At 42.4% G+C, this 13,917-nt stretch overlaps 1 protein-coding gene and 1 long non-coding RNA gene across 7 annotated transcripts in view; both read left to right on the top strand.

Moving 5' to 3' along the window:
• LOC119378957 (oxysterol-binding protein-related protein 6) overlaps window positions 1-13,917 on the top strand; it is a 125,248-nt gene that overhangs the window by 78,344 nt on the left and 32,987 nt on the right. For all 6 annotated transcript variants that reach the window (XR_005181083.2, XM_037648070.2, XM_037648069.2 and 3 more), the window contains exons 7-9: window positions 4,158-4,292; window positions 6,508-6,602; window positions 11,138-11,386. Coding sequence is in view for 5 of the 6 variants with exons in the window: in XM_037648070.2 (XP_037503998.1) it covers window positions 4,158-4,292; window positions 6,508-6,602; window positions 11,138-11,386 (479 nt within the window). In the remaining variant the exon portion in view is untranslated. The remainder of the gene's footprint in view (window positions 1-4,157; window positions 4,293-6,507; window positions 6,603-11,137; window positions 11,387-13,917) is intronic.
• LOC125756859 (uncharacterized) overlaps window positions 1-13,917 on the top strand; it is a 75,846-nt gene that overhangs the window by 28,942 nt on the left and 32,987 nt on the right. The window lies entirely within an intron of this gene.

The following is a 13,917-nucleotide window of genomic DNA, read 5'->3' as shown; positions in this document are numbered from 1 at the left end:
AGCGAAAATCAGTGTTGTCTGTAAGCAAAAATTCGAGGTAGATGCAGATGAAGAAATAATTAAAAAAACTTTGGTTCAAGTGGGAATGGGTATTCGAACCTGCGACCCCTTAGCCACCACACATACATCCTCTAGCATGCCAATGGCGAGCTGTTTATATAGACCATTTACCATTGGTGGTACGCACATCTTGTAGGTGCTTCAGCGTGGCTTGACTATCACCCACGAGGTGGTGCAAAGGGCCCATGGGAACGCTTTCCGTGTGTCATTGCGCCGCATGCATGGCCTTTCCCACGATGTCGCCACAATCACTTGCCCATCAAGTTTCATGCATAGCATTTCTAATGTAACTTCGCATTGATCATTGTGACAACGCAACTGATTGTATATTTACCCACCCCTTATGTAATACCCTTTCGGGGGTCTTTAAGGAAATAAAAATGAATGAATGAATGAATGATATAGGAGCCGGAGTGCGTTCGCACTTTGGCTTTTCTTGCGGCACTGTTTAGGTGTCAACTGAGAAGTGAAGCCAGCCTAGCGATGGGAAGGGGATATGAACGCGGTCCGATTACACTATTGCGTTCTACTTTTGAAAGTGTAGCTCAAGCATCCTCCAAGTTTTTGTTGTTGTATTCATTCTAAAAACAGCTTGCAGCTTTTGGGTAGTCTTTGTGTCCTGCAACAATAATTGTCAACTGGCTTGCCTGTTTTCCTTTCTTGTAAACCGTGTGCTTGTTACTTTCCTATCAAGAATGCTATGGCATGGTGACAACATGCATGCCGTTCGTGACCTGGAAGTACTGGGTGCACCATGGTAAATTAAGGAAAAATACGGCCTGAAAGACTGTAAACAGTTTTTAGAGTGTTGGAAACAGCGTAGCTTTTTAAAAATCGGCATAGTTCCTCCCTCACTTTTAGCTGACTGGCCTCAAAAAAGACCGCTTAGAGTATTGATTAATGCTTTCCATAGTTTGAAGCTTTATGTCATCTTGGTAAGGCAAATTAGGCATAATTATTTAGGACTTTATTGGTAAATACGTTTTGTCTGATTAGCTCATTAATATATTTTGTTTAAACTTGTCTATTATACAATTCACAAAGCATTGATAACCTCCTTAACTTGGATTCTTTCAAAAGAAATGAAGGCAATATCTCTAGCATTATATGATAAGTTGGATTGTTAACAAGTTTGTATAGTTCTCTAAACAAGTTGCTTAATGGATGGGTCTGTGAGGAGCACCTCACAAGCAGAAAATAGTGGTACGCAAACTAAAGAATGATTTATTGAGGTTAACGTAAACAGCAGAGCATGTTAACACACTGGCAAACTGATCACATGTTCAGCATGCTCTCCACCTAGGCCAGAACCCTTGCCTAGGGCTGCACACACTCACACTTCCCACAGCTGTCCACTGCAGTTTCCCCCTGGAGCAGTTTTGTTTCCTTTTAATATAAAGTGATAACTGCTGTGCTTCTTTTAAAACATGTGCCATGTCACATAAGGAGTCCTTTACCAGCGCCACAGACGTGTGATGCATTGTCATGCCTCACTCATTATGTGTTAATTTTTATTGGCAGCTGATGTGATGTCGGTGAGGCCCACATTCATCATTTTTTCGTAATGTGTCCATCTCTTTTTCTGCTTTCTCACAAAGGCTGAAAGCTGCTAACATTTTGGTTCTATTAGGTAAAATATACTCTCATATTCCTTATGTGTGCACTTATTTGAGTAAAAGTATTTTTTTGTCTCTCTAGTTACTGTAATTGATTCTTCTTTACGTGAGGGATAGTGATAGAAGCAATCTGTGGATGTAAAGTGGTAGGTGTAAGATCGAAACAGAATACGCAAAAGCTGTGTTAGCACAGTGGAACATTGTTTATTCTAAGTGTGTAGGGACCAAGAATCTGTTTGAATGAAGTGGGGGTTTGAATTAGAGCCTTTGCTGTTCAAAGGCATCATGTGCTACGTAAATTTGCAGCATGTGTGGTGTACGCTTGCAGTCATAAGTATCTGACTTAATTTGTGCCTACAGTGGTGGTGTTGCTTAATATTGCGACCTTGACACTATGGCACTTCGTGGTCACTGATGAGTGTTTGGGAAATGTTTAACATTTCCCAGACACTCAAACATTTGTAAGCATGTTAGCTCACCAGAGGAATTCTGTGCTGTGCTCTCATGTGTAAAGTGTCTCTCTTCCTGTTTTTCATGGGTAATTTGACATCTTAATAAGATTGTGTTTTTTAAATTTTTTTCCTCCTGTGACTAAGTTGCATTTGGGTACAAGAAGCATATTGAGAGGTTTTTATAACCGTAAGGTATCCCTTTGCTAGACATTATTTTTCTTTATTGTTCAGTGCACCTTTATAATGTGCTCAGATGGTAAGTGGTGGAGTGGGAGACAGTGTAAAGATCAATGCTGATTTCTGGCTAAAGACAAAAAGAGAAATCTCCTCTCTTTTTGTCTTTAGTCTATCACCCAACCAGGCAGACTTCTGCCAAATGTTTACCTTTAATTTGATTTCTGGCTTTATAAGAGCAGATTTTTTTCCTTATGCAGGCAAATTCTGCTTGTCTTATTTGATTCTGGTGCTTATGGTAAGGGAGAACCCAATTTTTCCCTCTAAGGAAAGGTTGAAGGACGGTCCAAACTGGTGACTGTGAGTTACTCTGTAGCATGTAATCACCTGTGTCTGGGCCCCTGAGAGATTTTGCATGTTAACGGTACAGCAGTTAAGCACTTGAAATATTGCTTGCCTTTACCTCAATCCGGTCTATTTGTCTCTCCCTTTCGTTCTTCTGACGAAGACCGTTGTCATCATCAGCAACACAGGACAGCGATTCTTGTCATCACCAGGCTCTCTCCTTGTTCCCTGCTTCGCCATTGCTGTAGGGTTAAAAAGAAAAGAAAAAAAACTAAAGAAAGATTCTGTACCACCACCTCAACTGAGATTTAAGCCAATGCCAGTGGATCAGTCTGCATTTAGAAGTAGAGCAAGCTAACTACTGGTCTATTGCACAATGACAGTACTAGGCAATGGTGCAAGGCTTTATGCTGCATGGAGACTCTGATCGCAGTCATGTCTTTGCATGCATTTCTTCTTGACAAGATGGCAGTGTTCGTGTGCAATTTCTCATTTAGGTGGCTGTGAAACCCAAATCTGGAAACTATGTCGGCATGAAGAGGTGTACATGATATCGGATATGTAGAAGCTTGATGTACTCAGCGCTGCACCATTATAAGGGCATGTTACAATGAAAAGGATGAGCCTTTTCAAACATGGAACATACACACAGTCTATTTTGGAGGCCTCAACAGGCAGTACTGTAGCAGATGATGTGTGCATTGCATAGCAGTTCTTATCAAAATGGTGGCATGTTGGGATGTAATTATTCGTTTTCATGTGCGTAAATATGGCATCACTTGCTCAAAGGAGCCATACATGCATATGATGTTGATGAGCGCCGAACATGCCACATAGCAATAAGGGGGATGTGTCAATAATCACACGGTTGGAATAATACTATTTCTAAATCAAGCATGGCATCTCTGCTAACATCAGAAGAATGCAACATGCTTATTTCCATGTTTATTTTTTGTCGCACGATTCTGAGAGGCTAAATGATACAATTGTGTTATTTCACGCAAAACTTGCTCATAGCACTGCATCATTTTGCACATGACATTTGCTGTAGGAGTTTTGGCCTTTGAAGTGGATAATTGTAAACCTGACCTTTCATAACAACACACCAAGTCAGAAATGCAAGCTCTGTTTAAGGCAGCAATTCCTGGCTAGATGTAGACGTATCGCACACGCCGTGGGATGGAAACTTACTTTATTGGGGTGGGAGAATATTTAACCTGTGAGATGGATAATCCCCAGCGTGGGTGTCAAAATTACTCGCAAAGGCTGAAGAAGCGAGGTGCTTCTCAGAAGCAGAATTTGAGAAGATCCAACTGTATCGTAAGAACCAAGTACAAGATGCCAGCATCATTGAGGCTTGGAAGAATGCTGACCACAAAAGAATGAGGAACCAGCCATTATGCAGTTGTGGTCTTATTTTCACTGTTGTAAAGTCCTGTTGTTGTAGAGTGAGTTTATAGCCAAGGGAATTGCTTAAGTCTGTTGTTTTTTATTGTTTCTTTTTTTACAGGATTCGAGCTCAGCAACTTGACCTCAGCCATGCTGCTAGAAAATTCTCGTCTAATACGCAGCCCATTAAACCAGCAGCAAAGTCGTGTGGCTGCTTGGATCCTGGACTCATCAGCCATTGACCATGGGAACAAAGGTGCTTCTTTTCCCTTCAAGAACATGGCTTATCTTACAGAAGCAGCCTTGGCGCAATGTTTGAATCGCTTATTTGGATGGTCTAGCGCAAATACTATGTGATTTACTGTATTGTGCAGGCATTATAGTTATCCATATGAGCTGCATAAGAGTTATAAATTGGGCTTGTTAGTTTTTATAAGAGCTGTTTGTTAGATGGGTTGGTATGTTATTGCATTGTAGAATGTTGGGAAATGGTAAGGCAACAAGAAAAAGACCACAGTTAGCTTAAAATATATACTAAGTGATGGGAAGAGTGCTATGACTAGTTGGCTTTCATTTGACATGGCAAACAGCGCAGGTGATGGGACAAGAGATATTTAAACAGCACATCACTTTCTGGCCAAAGAAGTGGTGCTTTTCAGCATTGTCTACCCCCTTCCCCTTAAAGGATCTCTTGCCAGGTCCCATTTCAAATTTTTGCTGTAGGCTGTAAATTATAAGGTGCTAAGAAGCATTTACAGAAATATTTTTCAAATTGGCTCATTTTTCAAAGAAGCTTGAGGAAGTGGAGTGTCATTGCCATGCTGCCAAGGGGCAAGCTCAACTGCCAACAGCGACGCTATTCCCCTTTGCCTTGACTTGTGTTTGCAAGCAACATACCTTCCTGGTTTTTTCCCATACAAGAGCCGAGGGACTGCATCACCTTCACGTCATGAGCCCCACATTCTTTCTTTCTTTCTTTCTTGTTTTTTTTTCTTTTTTGCTGCTTGGTGCACTGTACATTCCACATTTGATGATTTGCCAAAAGTCACGTGTCATAGTTGTGATGTTGCCAGCAGTGTACCTTACGTAGTGTCATCTGGGCTCATTTTGACTTTTGCTGTCGAAGAGGCTCTCTCGAGAGGAAGGGCGGGCAGGCTTCTGTTTGATATATCGACTGTTTTCGTGCTCTATGTTGCTTTGATTGCAAACAGGAGCGTCAAAAGTTGGCCACGCACCGTGCTTACCTATTTGCAATGTACGAACCTCATGAGGGGCTCCAACGTACAATTGCGTTAGACTGATCGTGTCTATGTTTCAAACCTTTTTTGGGGCATTTCACCAGGCTTGGGCATTGCAAACGTACAATTGTGGTGCATGGATCATGCAGTGATGATTGCCTGCTAGAGGTACTGAAGAACTTGCGAGAGGTGCTGGGATCGATACCTAACACCTCCATCAGATGTCACATGGTCGCATAGGTCGGCAATAAAAGGAAGAGCTCACTCAGACTCACTCAAGAAATATATTTTTCGCATAAAGCTCGCTCGGACTCAGGCTTATTAAACTTTTCTTCAACCAGGCTCGCTCGGACTCAAACTCACTAAAATATTTTTCACCCGGATTCACTCACACTCAGACTCCCTGCCCGATCTGAGTCAGAGTAAGTTGACTCAAGAGTGAGTTTGCCAGCCTATGTGTGGTCATGACGGTGAAGTACTCAGAACAGAAGCTGGTACGGATGAAAACTTCTTATTGGGCAAACTTGTGCCCAGCAAATGAAAAGTCAAAGTACAAGCGATACGCGCTGTACACTGACAGAGACAATCACAGGCGTTTGCCGTTGGAAAACTAATCTGCGGTAAGGTGGGTTGGTATTTATACAAGTGGCATTGAAGATTCCAGCGTTATGACTGATGGTCGCGTTAGTTCCAGAATAAACTTTATTGTTAGCATTGTGCATGCGGTTGTATAGGAAGATTCTAAAATAATTGGGATTGTTTAGAGACATTTCAGTGCAACCTGCGCAAGGCAGTGGTTACACGTGTAAAGGGCGAGTTACATAGAAACAGAAAAAGAAGCGCATGTGGCGATAGTAATATGACAACAATGTGCCTTGATAAAGCAGCTGAAAATTCAGATTAAAGCCCACATGCTCTTCTTGAAGGAGTGAACTCTGACAATGAGTAGGAGGTGAGCTCTCCACTTTGATTTGGAAAGAGGCGGGAGAGGAGTGCTGTGCTTAGGCCCTGGTCAAGCACAGCGAGTGAGCTTCCACATTGCAAGGTAGCCTCGCACTTAGCAGAATTTCTTTGCTTAAATCTCATCATTTACCATTAACGGGGCCCTGCAACACAAATTAGGCGTGTCATTTTCATCGCTTCTGGTGCTATGGAATGCAGCAATATCGCACTGCAAGATGTCTTGAGCTGCATTTTCAGTGCATTAAATGTAGTTCTGTCTTGCCATTCTAGATGCTTCAATGCTCCAAGAGAAGTTGTTCCATTTGTCCAATCTACTGCAGCTGATTGAAAATAGTCCCAGCACAATGTCTTCAAATTACCTTGAGGTGCGTTTTTGCTTTAATTCTAAGGAAACTTAAACCTCTGTATGTAGTGGTGAGTGCTGATATCAGCCTTAGAAAACTTGAACTGCAGTGTCTTGCTTGATCTTCTTTTTTTCTGTATTTCATTGTTTTATGACTGCGTATGAAATGATTCGGCAGTCTTGATAGAAAAGCAATTCCCTGCGGCGTCTCGGTCAAGATCGCTCATGCACTGTAATGGAAGGGTGTTAGAAGAACGTGTTGTTGGGCGAGTTGGTGCTTTCTGAATGACATAATGCAGCGCTAAAAACACACACACCACAAAGTAAGGAACACAAACCGACGGGACAGGCGCTACTCACAACTTTAATGAAACTACAAGATTGTGGCACATATATACACATCCCAATGCGCAAACGCAACGTCACAACCATAGGGGGCGTATCATATCAAAGATTTGAAAAAATTGTGTTCCGCATTGTACAGGAAGACTGACGTCTGACTGACGCAATCATCATTCTTCTCTTTGATGTAGAAAGCCTCGAGAAGTTCACGCACCGTTTTATCATGGCTTCTGCCCAGAATCCTCACATCATTAAATCTTGGCACACAAGAGCAGGTCTTACAATGCGCCGAAAGATGCGCAGTGAAATCCTTCTTTAGAATGTTTGCGTGTTCCCTCATGCGGTCATTAACACATCTGCCCGTTTGTCCCACATAGGACTTCCCACAAGTTAGTGGTATTTCATACACCACCCCCATCGCACACCGAGTGTATGGGGTGGCATGCTTGACTTGGCAGCCCGTCTTTGAGGCGCCCATGGGCGCATCATGGGCGCCTCAAAGACGGGCTGCCAAGTCAAGCATGCCACCCCATACACTCGGTGTGCGACGGAGGTGGTGTATGAAATACCACTAACTTATGGGAAGTCCTATGTGGGACAAACGGGCAGATGTGTTAATGACCGCATGAGGGAACACGCAAACATTCTAAAGAAGGATTTCACTGCGCATCTTTCGGCGCATTGTAAGACCTGCTCTTGTGTGCCAAGATTTAATGATGTGAGGATTCTGGGCAGAAGCCATGATAAAACGGTGCGTGAACTTCTCGAGGCTTTCTATATCAAAGAGAAGAATGATGATTGCGTCAGTCAGACGTCAGTCTTCCTGTACAATGCGGAACACAATTTTTTCAAATCTTTGATATGATACGCCCCCTATGGTTGTGACGTTGCGTTTGCGCATTGGGATGTGTATATATGTGCCACAATCTTGTAGTTTCATTAAAGTTGTGAGTAGCGCCTGTCCCGTCGGTTTGTGTTCCTTACTTTGTGGTGTGTGTGTTTTTAGCGCTGCATTATGTCATTCGGAAGGGTGTTAATATGTTTTCTTTAAACCTTTGTGGTACGAAACTTTTACCTGCTTTCCAGCCATTCCACTCTGAAAATATTTTGCCAGTTCTGAGCGCCGCGAAAGAAAAGTAACAACTGTGCAAGAAAAACTTATTGGATGTTCATCTTTGCCATTGATTTCGTGCCTAAATCTAGTGTTGGTGGTGACGCGTTACTTTTTTCAGTAACTTATAACGTACTCGTTACAATTTCAGAACTGTAACAGGTAACATACTTACGTTAACATTTTTGGTAACGTGTGGTGTCACGTTACTCGTTACTTTTTATCCTCTATGTGCCATTTTCCCAGAGCTCGCCCCGACGAACTCTTTTGTCGCAGCGTCGAACTGCTGTCGGCCTGCCAGACATTGACAAAGAAAACGCGGGCGGAATCGCTTTTGTTTGTGGAAATTGCAAGGACCAATTTCTTAAGACGCGCTGACTCCCTGTGAGGAGGGTTGGGCCATCGCCATACAAAGCTTGAAGAAAGCCGTGGAATCTGCCATGAGAAACTGTACGGACACACTTTTCGTGAAAGTGGATTGCTGACATTTGCGCCTTTTCGTGCCCAAAAGACAGGCCGCCCGAAGAGATAGCGCAAGGGCTGGTTTACTCCATACCATGTGCTGATTGTGACGCTTCGTACCTGGGGGAAACAAAGAACTTCCCTGAGAGGCTGCGACAGCATAGAAACGACGTCCGCAAGTTCAAATGACAAAGGAATACACTGGCTGAGCACAGCTTGGTGAACGACCGCCGCATCGAATTTGACAACTCCCGTGTTGTCGACGCAAATTACTATAAGCGGCTTTTTGTGGAATCCTGGCCCATCCAGGCGACAGCCGGTAACGTCAGCTGGTCTACAGGTGTGCTGCCGATAGAGTCTGCCTCAACGGAATTCTGCACATCATGGAGAATAGGCGTGACCCCATGGTAGGAAGAAAACCCTAAAAAGGATGCGAGTGGGACGCAAAACGTCAGACTTTCTTGTAACGCAAAAAAAAAAAATATTTTTACTCACTATCTTGGTTGGCATCCCTCTGTTTCAACCAAAGCCCATTAATACCGCTGTCACACGAACAGCCTTAACTGCGGATAACCTAACTACAGTTACGGCTAATCACGGTTATAGGTAGCTATACGGCAGACATAATGCAGTTCGTCTCCTAACCGTGGTTACCGCCACGGTTAGGAGACTAACTGCGACGAATCGTCCGTTTGCATCGTTATCACAAACGGTTGATTTCACGAGGGATCGACACGGATCCGAAAATAGGTATTTTAGGTTTGATTGAGTATTTTATATTTTATGCACACACCACCCAGTAGCCCGAAAATGAACTTAGTTTTTATATTTTAAGTGCATAATTTACGAGGGACAATATATCGAACATATTCAATACGGAGGGACCAGTTCCATAACCTGCCGTTCTCGAAAGTTCACAACGATTTAAAACACAAATATCGCCGTTCAAAAAAGACATTTTTATATGAAATGTATGCGCAACAAAGAGTAAAGTAGCATTGCTTGAAACTTGTCGAGCGAAGGAAACTATTTTTGAAAAATGTCAAATAACCAGAAACTTCGCAGCACTTGCAGATAGAAGGAAGAAAAATTTATTTTCAAAACAAAGTTGATAAGCCTTACCAACCTTGTAGCAACTGTCATGTATCAACTATAATAAAATGTCGAAAAATGCAACATTTTATTATTGTTGCTACAAAATTGATAAGGCTTATCAACTTTGTTTTGAAAATAAATTTTCCTTCTTTCTATCTGCAACTGCAGCTAAGTTTCCGGTTATTGAACTTCTGAGCGAGCGGGGCTGATCTTGAACATCCTAACATAAACGCTTGCAACTTTTGCGGGAATTATACAGGTTAAAGCGAACAAAAAATGTTTATGTGCAGATATTTTTTTCCGTGACTAGGCCATTGAAGCATTTCTTTACTATTACAAAATTTGCGCATCTATTTTGCTAGTAGAAGCATGCCGTCAGAATTACTGTAAATTTCTTGAGAGTTCAGTGATGCTTTCTTTGCGGATAGCGTTGATGACTGAATCTCATATTGTGTATAATATTACATTGAGAAAAATGGCTTCACCATGTGCCAGAGTCAGAAGCCATCGCATGTAACTCTACTGGCAACGTAAAGTCACTATAACATTGTGAAGGTCCGGTACATTAGTGCAAATAATTCTCGTTAAATCAGCATTTTGGGTATAATTGTTTGTGTTAGAAATGTACTTCAATAATGCACGTTGCTGGGCGAGTCGGTCGTACATCATTAAACAAGGTGCTGCGCGAAGGAAACACGGACAAGGAAGTGAACGAGGACGGGCGCCCATCCTCGTTCACTTCCTTGTCCGTGTTTCCTTTGCGCAGCACCTTGTTTAATGTTTCATTGGCTTAGAAGTTTTATATGAAACTTAAATTTGAGATTTAAAAACTTCTTATTGTGGGTTCCTGCAGCAAAGACACATTGATTAAAATTTATGATTGCGGAGTAATGGCAAAGGTAAAGTCTGTTACTTTTTTTCGGTAGCGGTAGCGCATTACATTTTTTTGTCGTTAACGGAGGCCAGTAACGCGTTCCTTTTTTTATAGTGTGATGAGTAACATGTTGAGTTACTTTTTTTCAGTAATGCCTACGATGCTGCTTAAATCTTCCAGTGATATTTGGACTGTGTGAGGCGCTCTGCAGCGGATCGCTGCGGTCATTTCCCATTGTCGGGAGGGGCCTGACAATGGACTGCAGAGGGTTAATATAAGTTTTGCCAGCCAAGCAGCTGAACTCTAGCACGGCTTACACTGTTAAATGTTTAGCCGTCTTTGTGCACTCAGTGGTGAAGTTTAAGAAATGGAGGCAACGGTGATTTCCAACAATTTAAATGTAAACAAATGTGTTGCTATAAATACATAGTAAACAGTGAAATTATACATGAACTGCAATATGCATCTAAAAAGCTGGATGCAAGGGCAGTGATTATTGCATAGTGCATCAGATTCGCTGCAACCTCACCATTAAGCTTGGCATATGGCCAGAAACTACAAGACTGTGGTTCCTTGCTTGTATTTGAATTCTTGCTGCCTAAAGAAAAAGAATAACAAAAAGAAAACGAGAGAGATGTTATTAAGGCGTGTCTTCATTTTCCCGCATACTCAGATTCCCGAGATGGAGCATGTGGTTGGAGGTCAAAAGAAAGATCGCAAGCGGTTTCACCTGAAACGCATCCGAAGAGGCAAAAAGGACTCTGAGCCTGGTGTGGCAAGCAAAGGGGGCAGCAGTGGAAGCAGCAGCAGTGGGAAGCCACCACTCAATGTTGAAATAACAGTGTCGCAGGATGCAGCTGGCGCTAATGATATTTTTGCCAGTATGGACAACCTCACAGAGGCAAATCGCTCTGAAAAGTCGGTAAGAGGCACCGTTAACATTTCTTCTTAGCAATTTGGAAAACCTATAATTGTAAAGTCGTCATGCTTGTGAATTTGACGACACCTTAGTGAGCCCTCAGAATTCCCTTACTTCATTCATGCTTGTGAATGTTGACATTATTTAGCTAGAAGGGGAACAGCTACAGCAGACATATCGAAAGTGATACATGTGACAGTGTATGGATGCTGTAGTGGCCACAGTTATAATTTTGTTTGAAACATTAGAAATTACTGTATTTTTTCAATTTCTACTGATTCACCAAATATATATATATATATATATATATATATATATATATATATATATATATATATATATATATATATATATATATATGTATATACATCATGCTAGTATATGTGAATGTGAGAAGTAGTTGTTGAGGCGCTATATTTCGGGAAAAAGTTGTGTGTTGCCTAGAGGGCGCTTCGAACTTTGGGTACGGAACAGGGGCGTAGCCAAGGGGGGGGTTGGGGGGGTTCAAACCCCCTCTGAAATTTTTCAGTTTTGCTTGCGTATATATACACGCACACATACAAACGCACGCATGAACATACACAAAGTATGGTTGAACCCCCCCCCCGAAAAAAATTTCTGGCTACGCCCCTGGTACGGAAGTGAAACTGTGTCGCGCTAAATAATTTATATAAAATTACTGGTTTGAGCAATTACTCCGAAATGATTTTTTTCCTTTATCTCAAGGCACTGTTCTTTCATGACTGTGATAGTCTATGCATTAAAAAAAAATTTTCACTATTTTTGGCCTAGTCAAAAAATTGCAAAATTCTGCATGTTTAGCGCTTTTTAGAAAAAGCACATATTTTTTCGGGAGTAATATATTTACATTGCGGGCTTTATAGGTTTCTATAATAAATGATAAAAATACTGTGGAACTGAATGAAACAATAACATTGTCACAATACTGTGTCATATTTGGAAAAAATGGCATTTTGACTCATCTTGCGGCTTCATTTCGCAATGTAGTGGTCCAAGTAAAAATATGACTTATACATCGTTCTGTAGTACCGTATTTATTCGAAAATAGGTCGGGCACGAATATAGGTCGACCCCTACTTATAGCACTCTACCAGAAATAAAAAAAAATATTCGAAAATAGGTCGACCCATGTTTTTTTTTTTTTTAGAAACAGGAAAATTGAAACATAGCACACCTTTATTTACAATTAACTTAGCGCCCTAGTCGCTGCCGGGAGTGTCATGTTCGTCAGATGTGCAAGGAAGGTTGTCGGATTCTTCGCAGGCATCCTCGGCATCCCAAATGACGTCGACTTCGCTGCCATCGATTGCGTTGGAAATGCAGCACTTTTTAAAGCCAGTCACGATAATTTCCGCTGGCAAGTCTTTCCGCGCGTCCTTCACCCACGTCGCAACTTCATTGAGGGAAGCCCTTCTCGCGGCGTCCCGTCGGTGTCATTGCAGCATCCTCCTTCAAGCCACTCTTTGTAACTCTTCGCCACCCGGTCCTTAATGTAGCCGGGACGTCATACCTAGCGGTATGACGACCAGGTCTGTTGGCCTTCTGCAGGGCCTCCTTGACGCCCGGAGCCTCAGTTCTTTTTCAAGAGCGTCATGCCTGCCAGTTGCTGGGCCGCGAAAAGCACGACGCCATCCATTGCACGCGAACAGTCGGTCCCCGCTGCTTCCGCCAAACCCTAATCAACTTTTACGTCGAACTCGCGCTGAGCGGCACAATTGCTGGAATTCTCGGCAAAAAGTATCACTTGACGCTTGAAGTCAGCTGTGTAGCGCTACCGACGTGACACCGTCGCAACCGCGCATTTGCAAATGCGAACCGTCACGTCAGATCAAACAACAAACAAAGAGTGAGGCCTTAGGCCAGTGCCAGTGCGGCTGCACGTCGGCAGGCAGCACGGCTAGGGGGCTAGGGACTTCACGGCCTACCTAGGGAAATCACGGGTTCCAGCGCAAACATGGCGGAGCGGCTGCATTTTGCGGGGGCTTTGAAAAGGCGGTGTGCAGCTATTGCACAAATAACTTTTTTTTTCTTAGTTACTTAGTCGGAAAAGGCGAACGGGTACGGTTTTTATACCAGATTTTTATGGTATATAATGTGCGTATGTAGCAGGAACTGCTTGAGAACAGCAGGCGCGGCAGTTGAATGGCATAGGTGCGGTGCTTTTGGTCGCTTTGATCGCGAATATAGGTCGAGATTCTTGGTCACGAATATAGGTCGATAGCTGATTATGGGCAACATTTTTGGGAAAAAAAGGTCGACCTATATTCGATAAATACGGTATGTTTTGTTGGTATTACATACAGAACTTTTAAAAGAGTAGTTTTTGTTTTAAGCGAGAAAAAAATTTTATAACCTAATACCCACAAGGTTGTAGGAAGCTTGCCTTTGCCTCGCCTTCACTGCATAGCAGGTTAGCGCAGTATTCCAGCGTGGGCTTTTTAGCAGCGAATAATGCAATCATACAAAATGCTTGTCACATTTTAGTATATGCTGTAAAAACGTCAAAAATGGAA

The sequence above is a fragment of the Rhipicephalus sanguineus genome, chromosome 1, assembly GCF_013339695.2.
Source record: "Rhipicephalus sanguineus isolate Rsan-2018 chromosome 1, BIME_Rsan_1.4, whole genome shotgun sequence".
NCBI lineage: Eukaryota > Metazoa > Arthropoda > Arachnida > Ixodida > Ixodidae > Rhipicephalus > Rhipicephalus sanguineus.
This window is presented reverse-complemented; position numbering and strand designations above follow the sequence as displayed.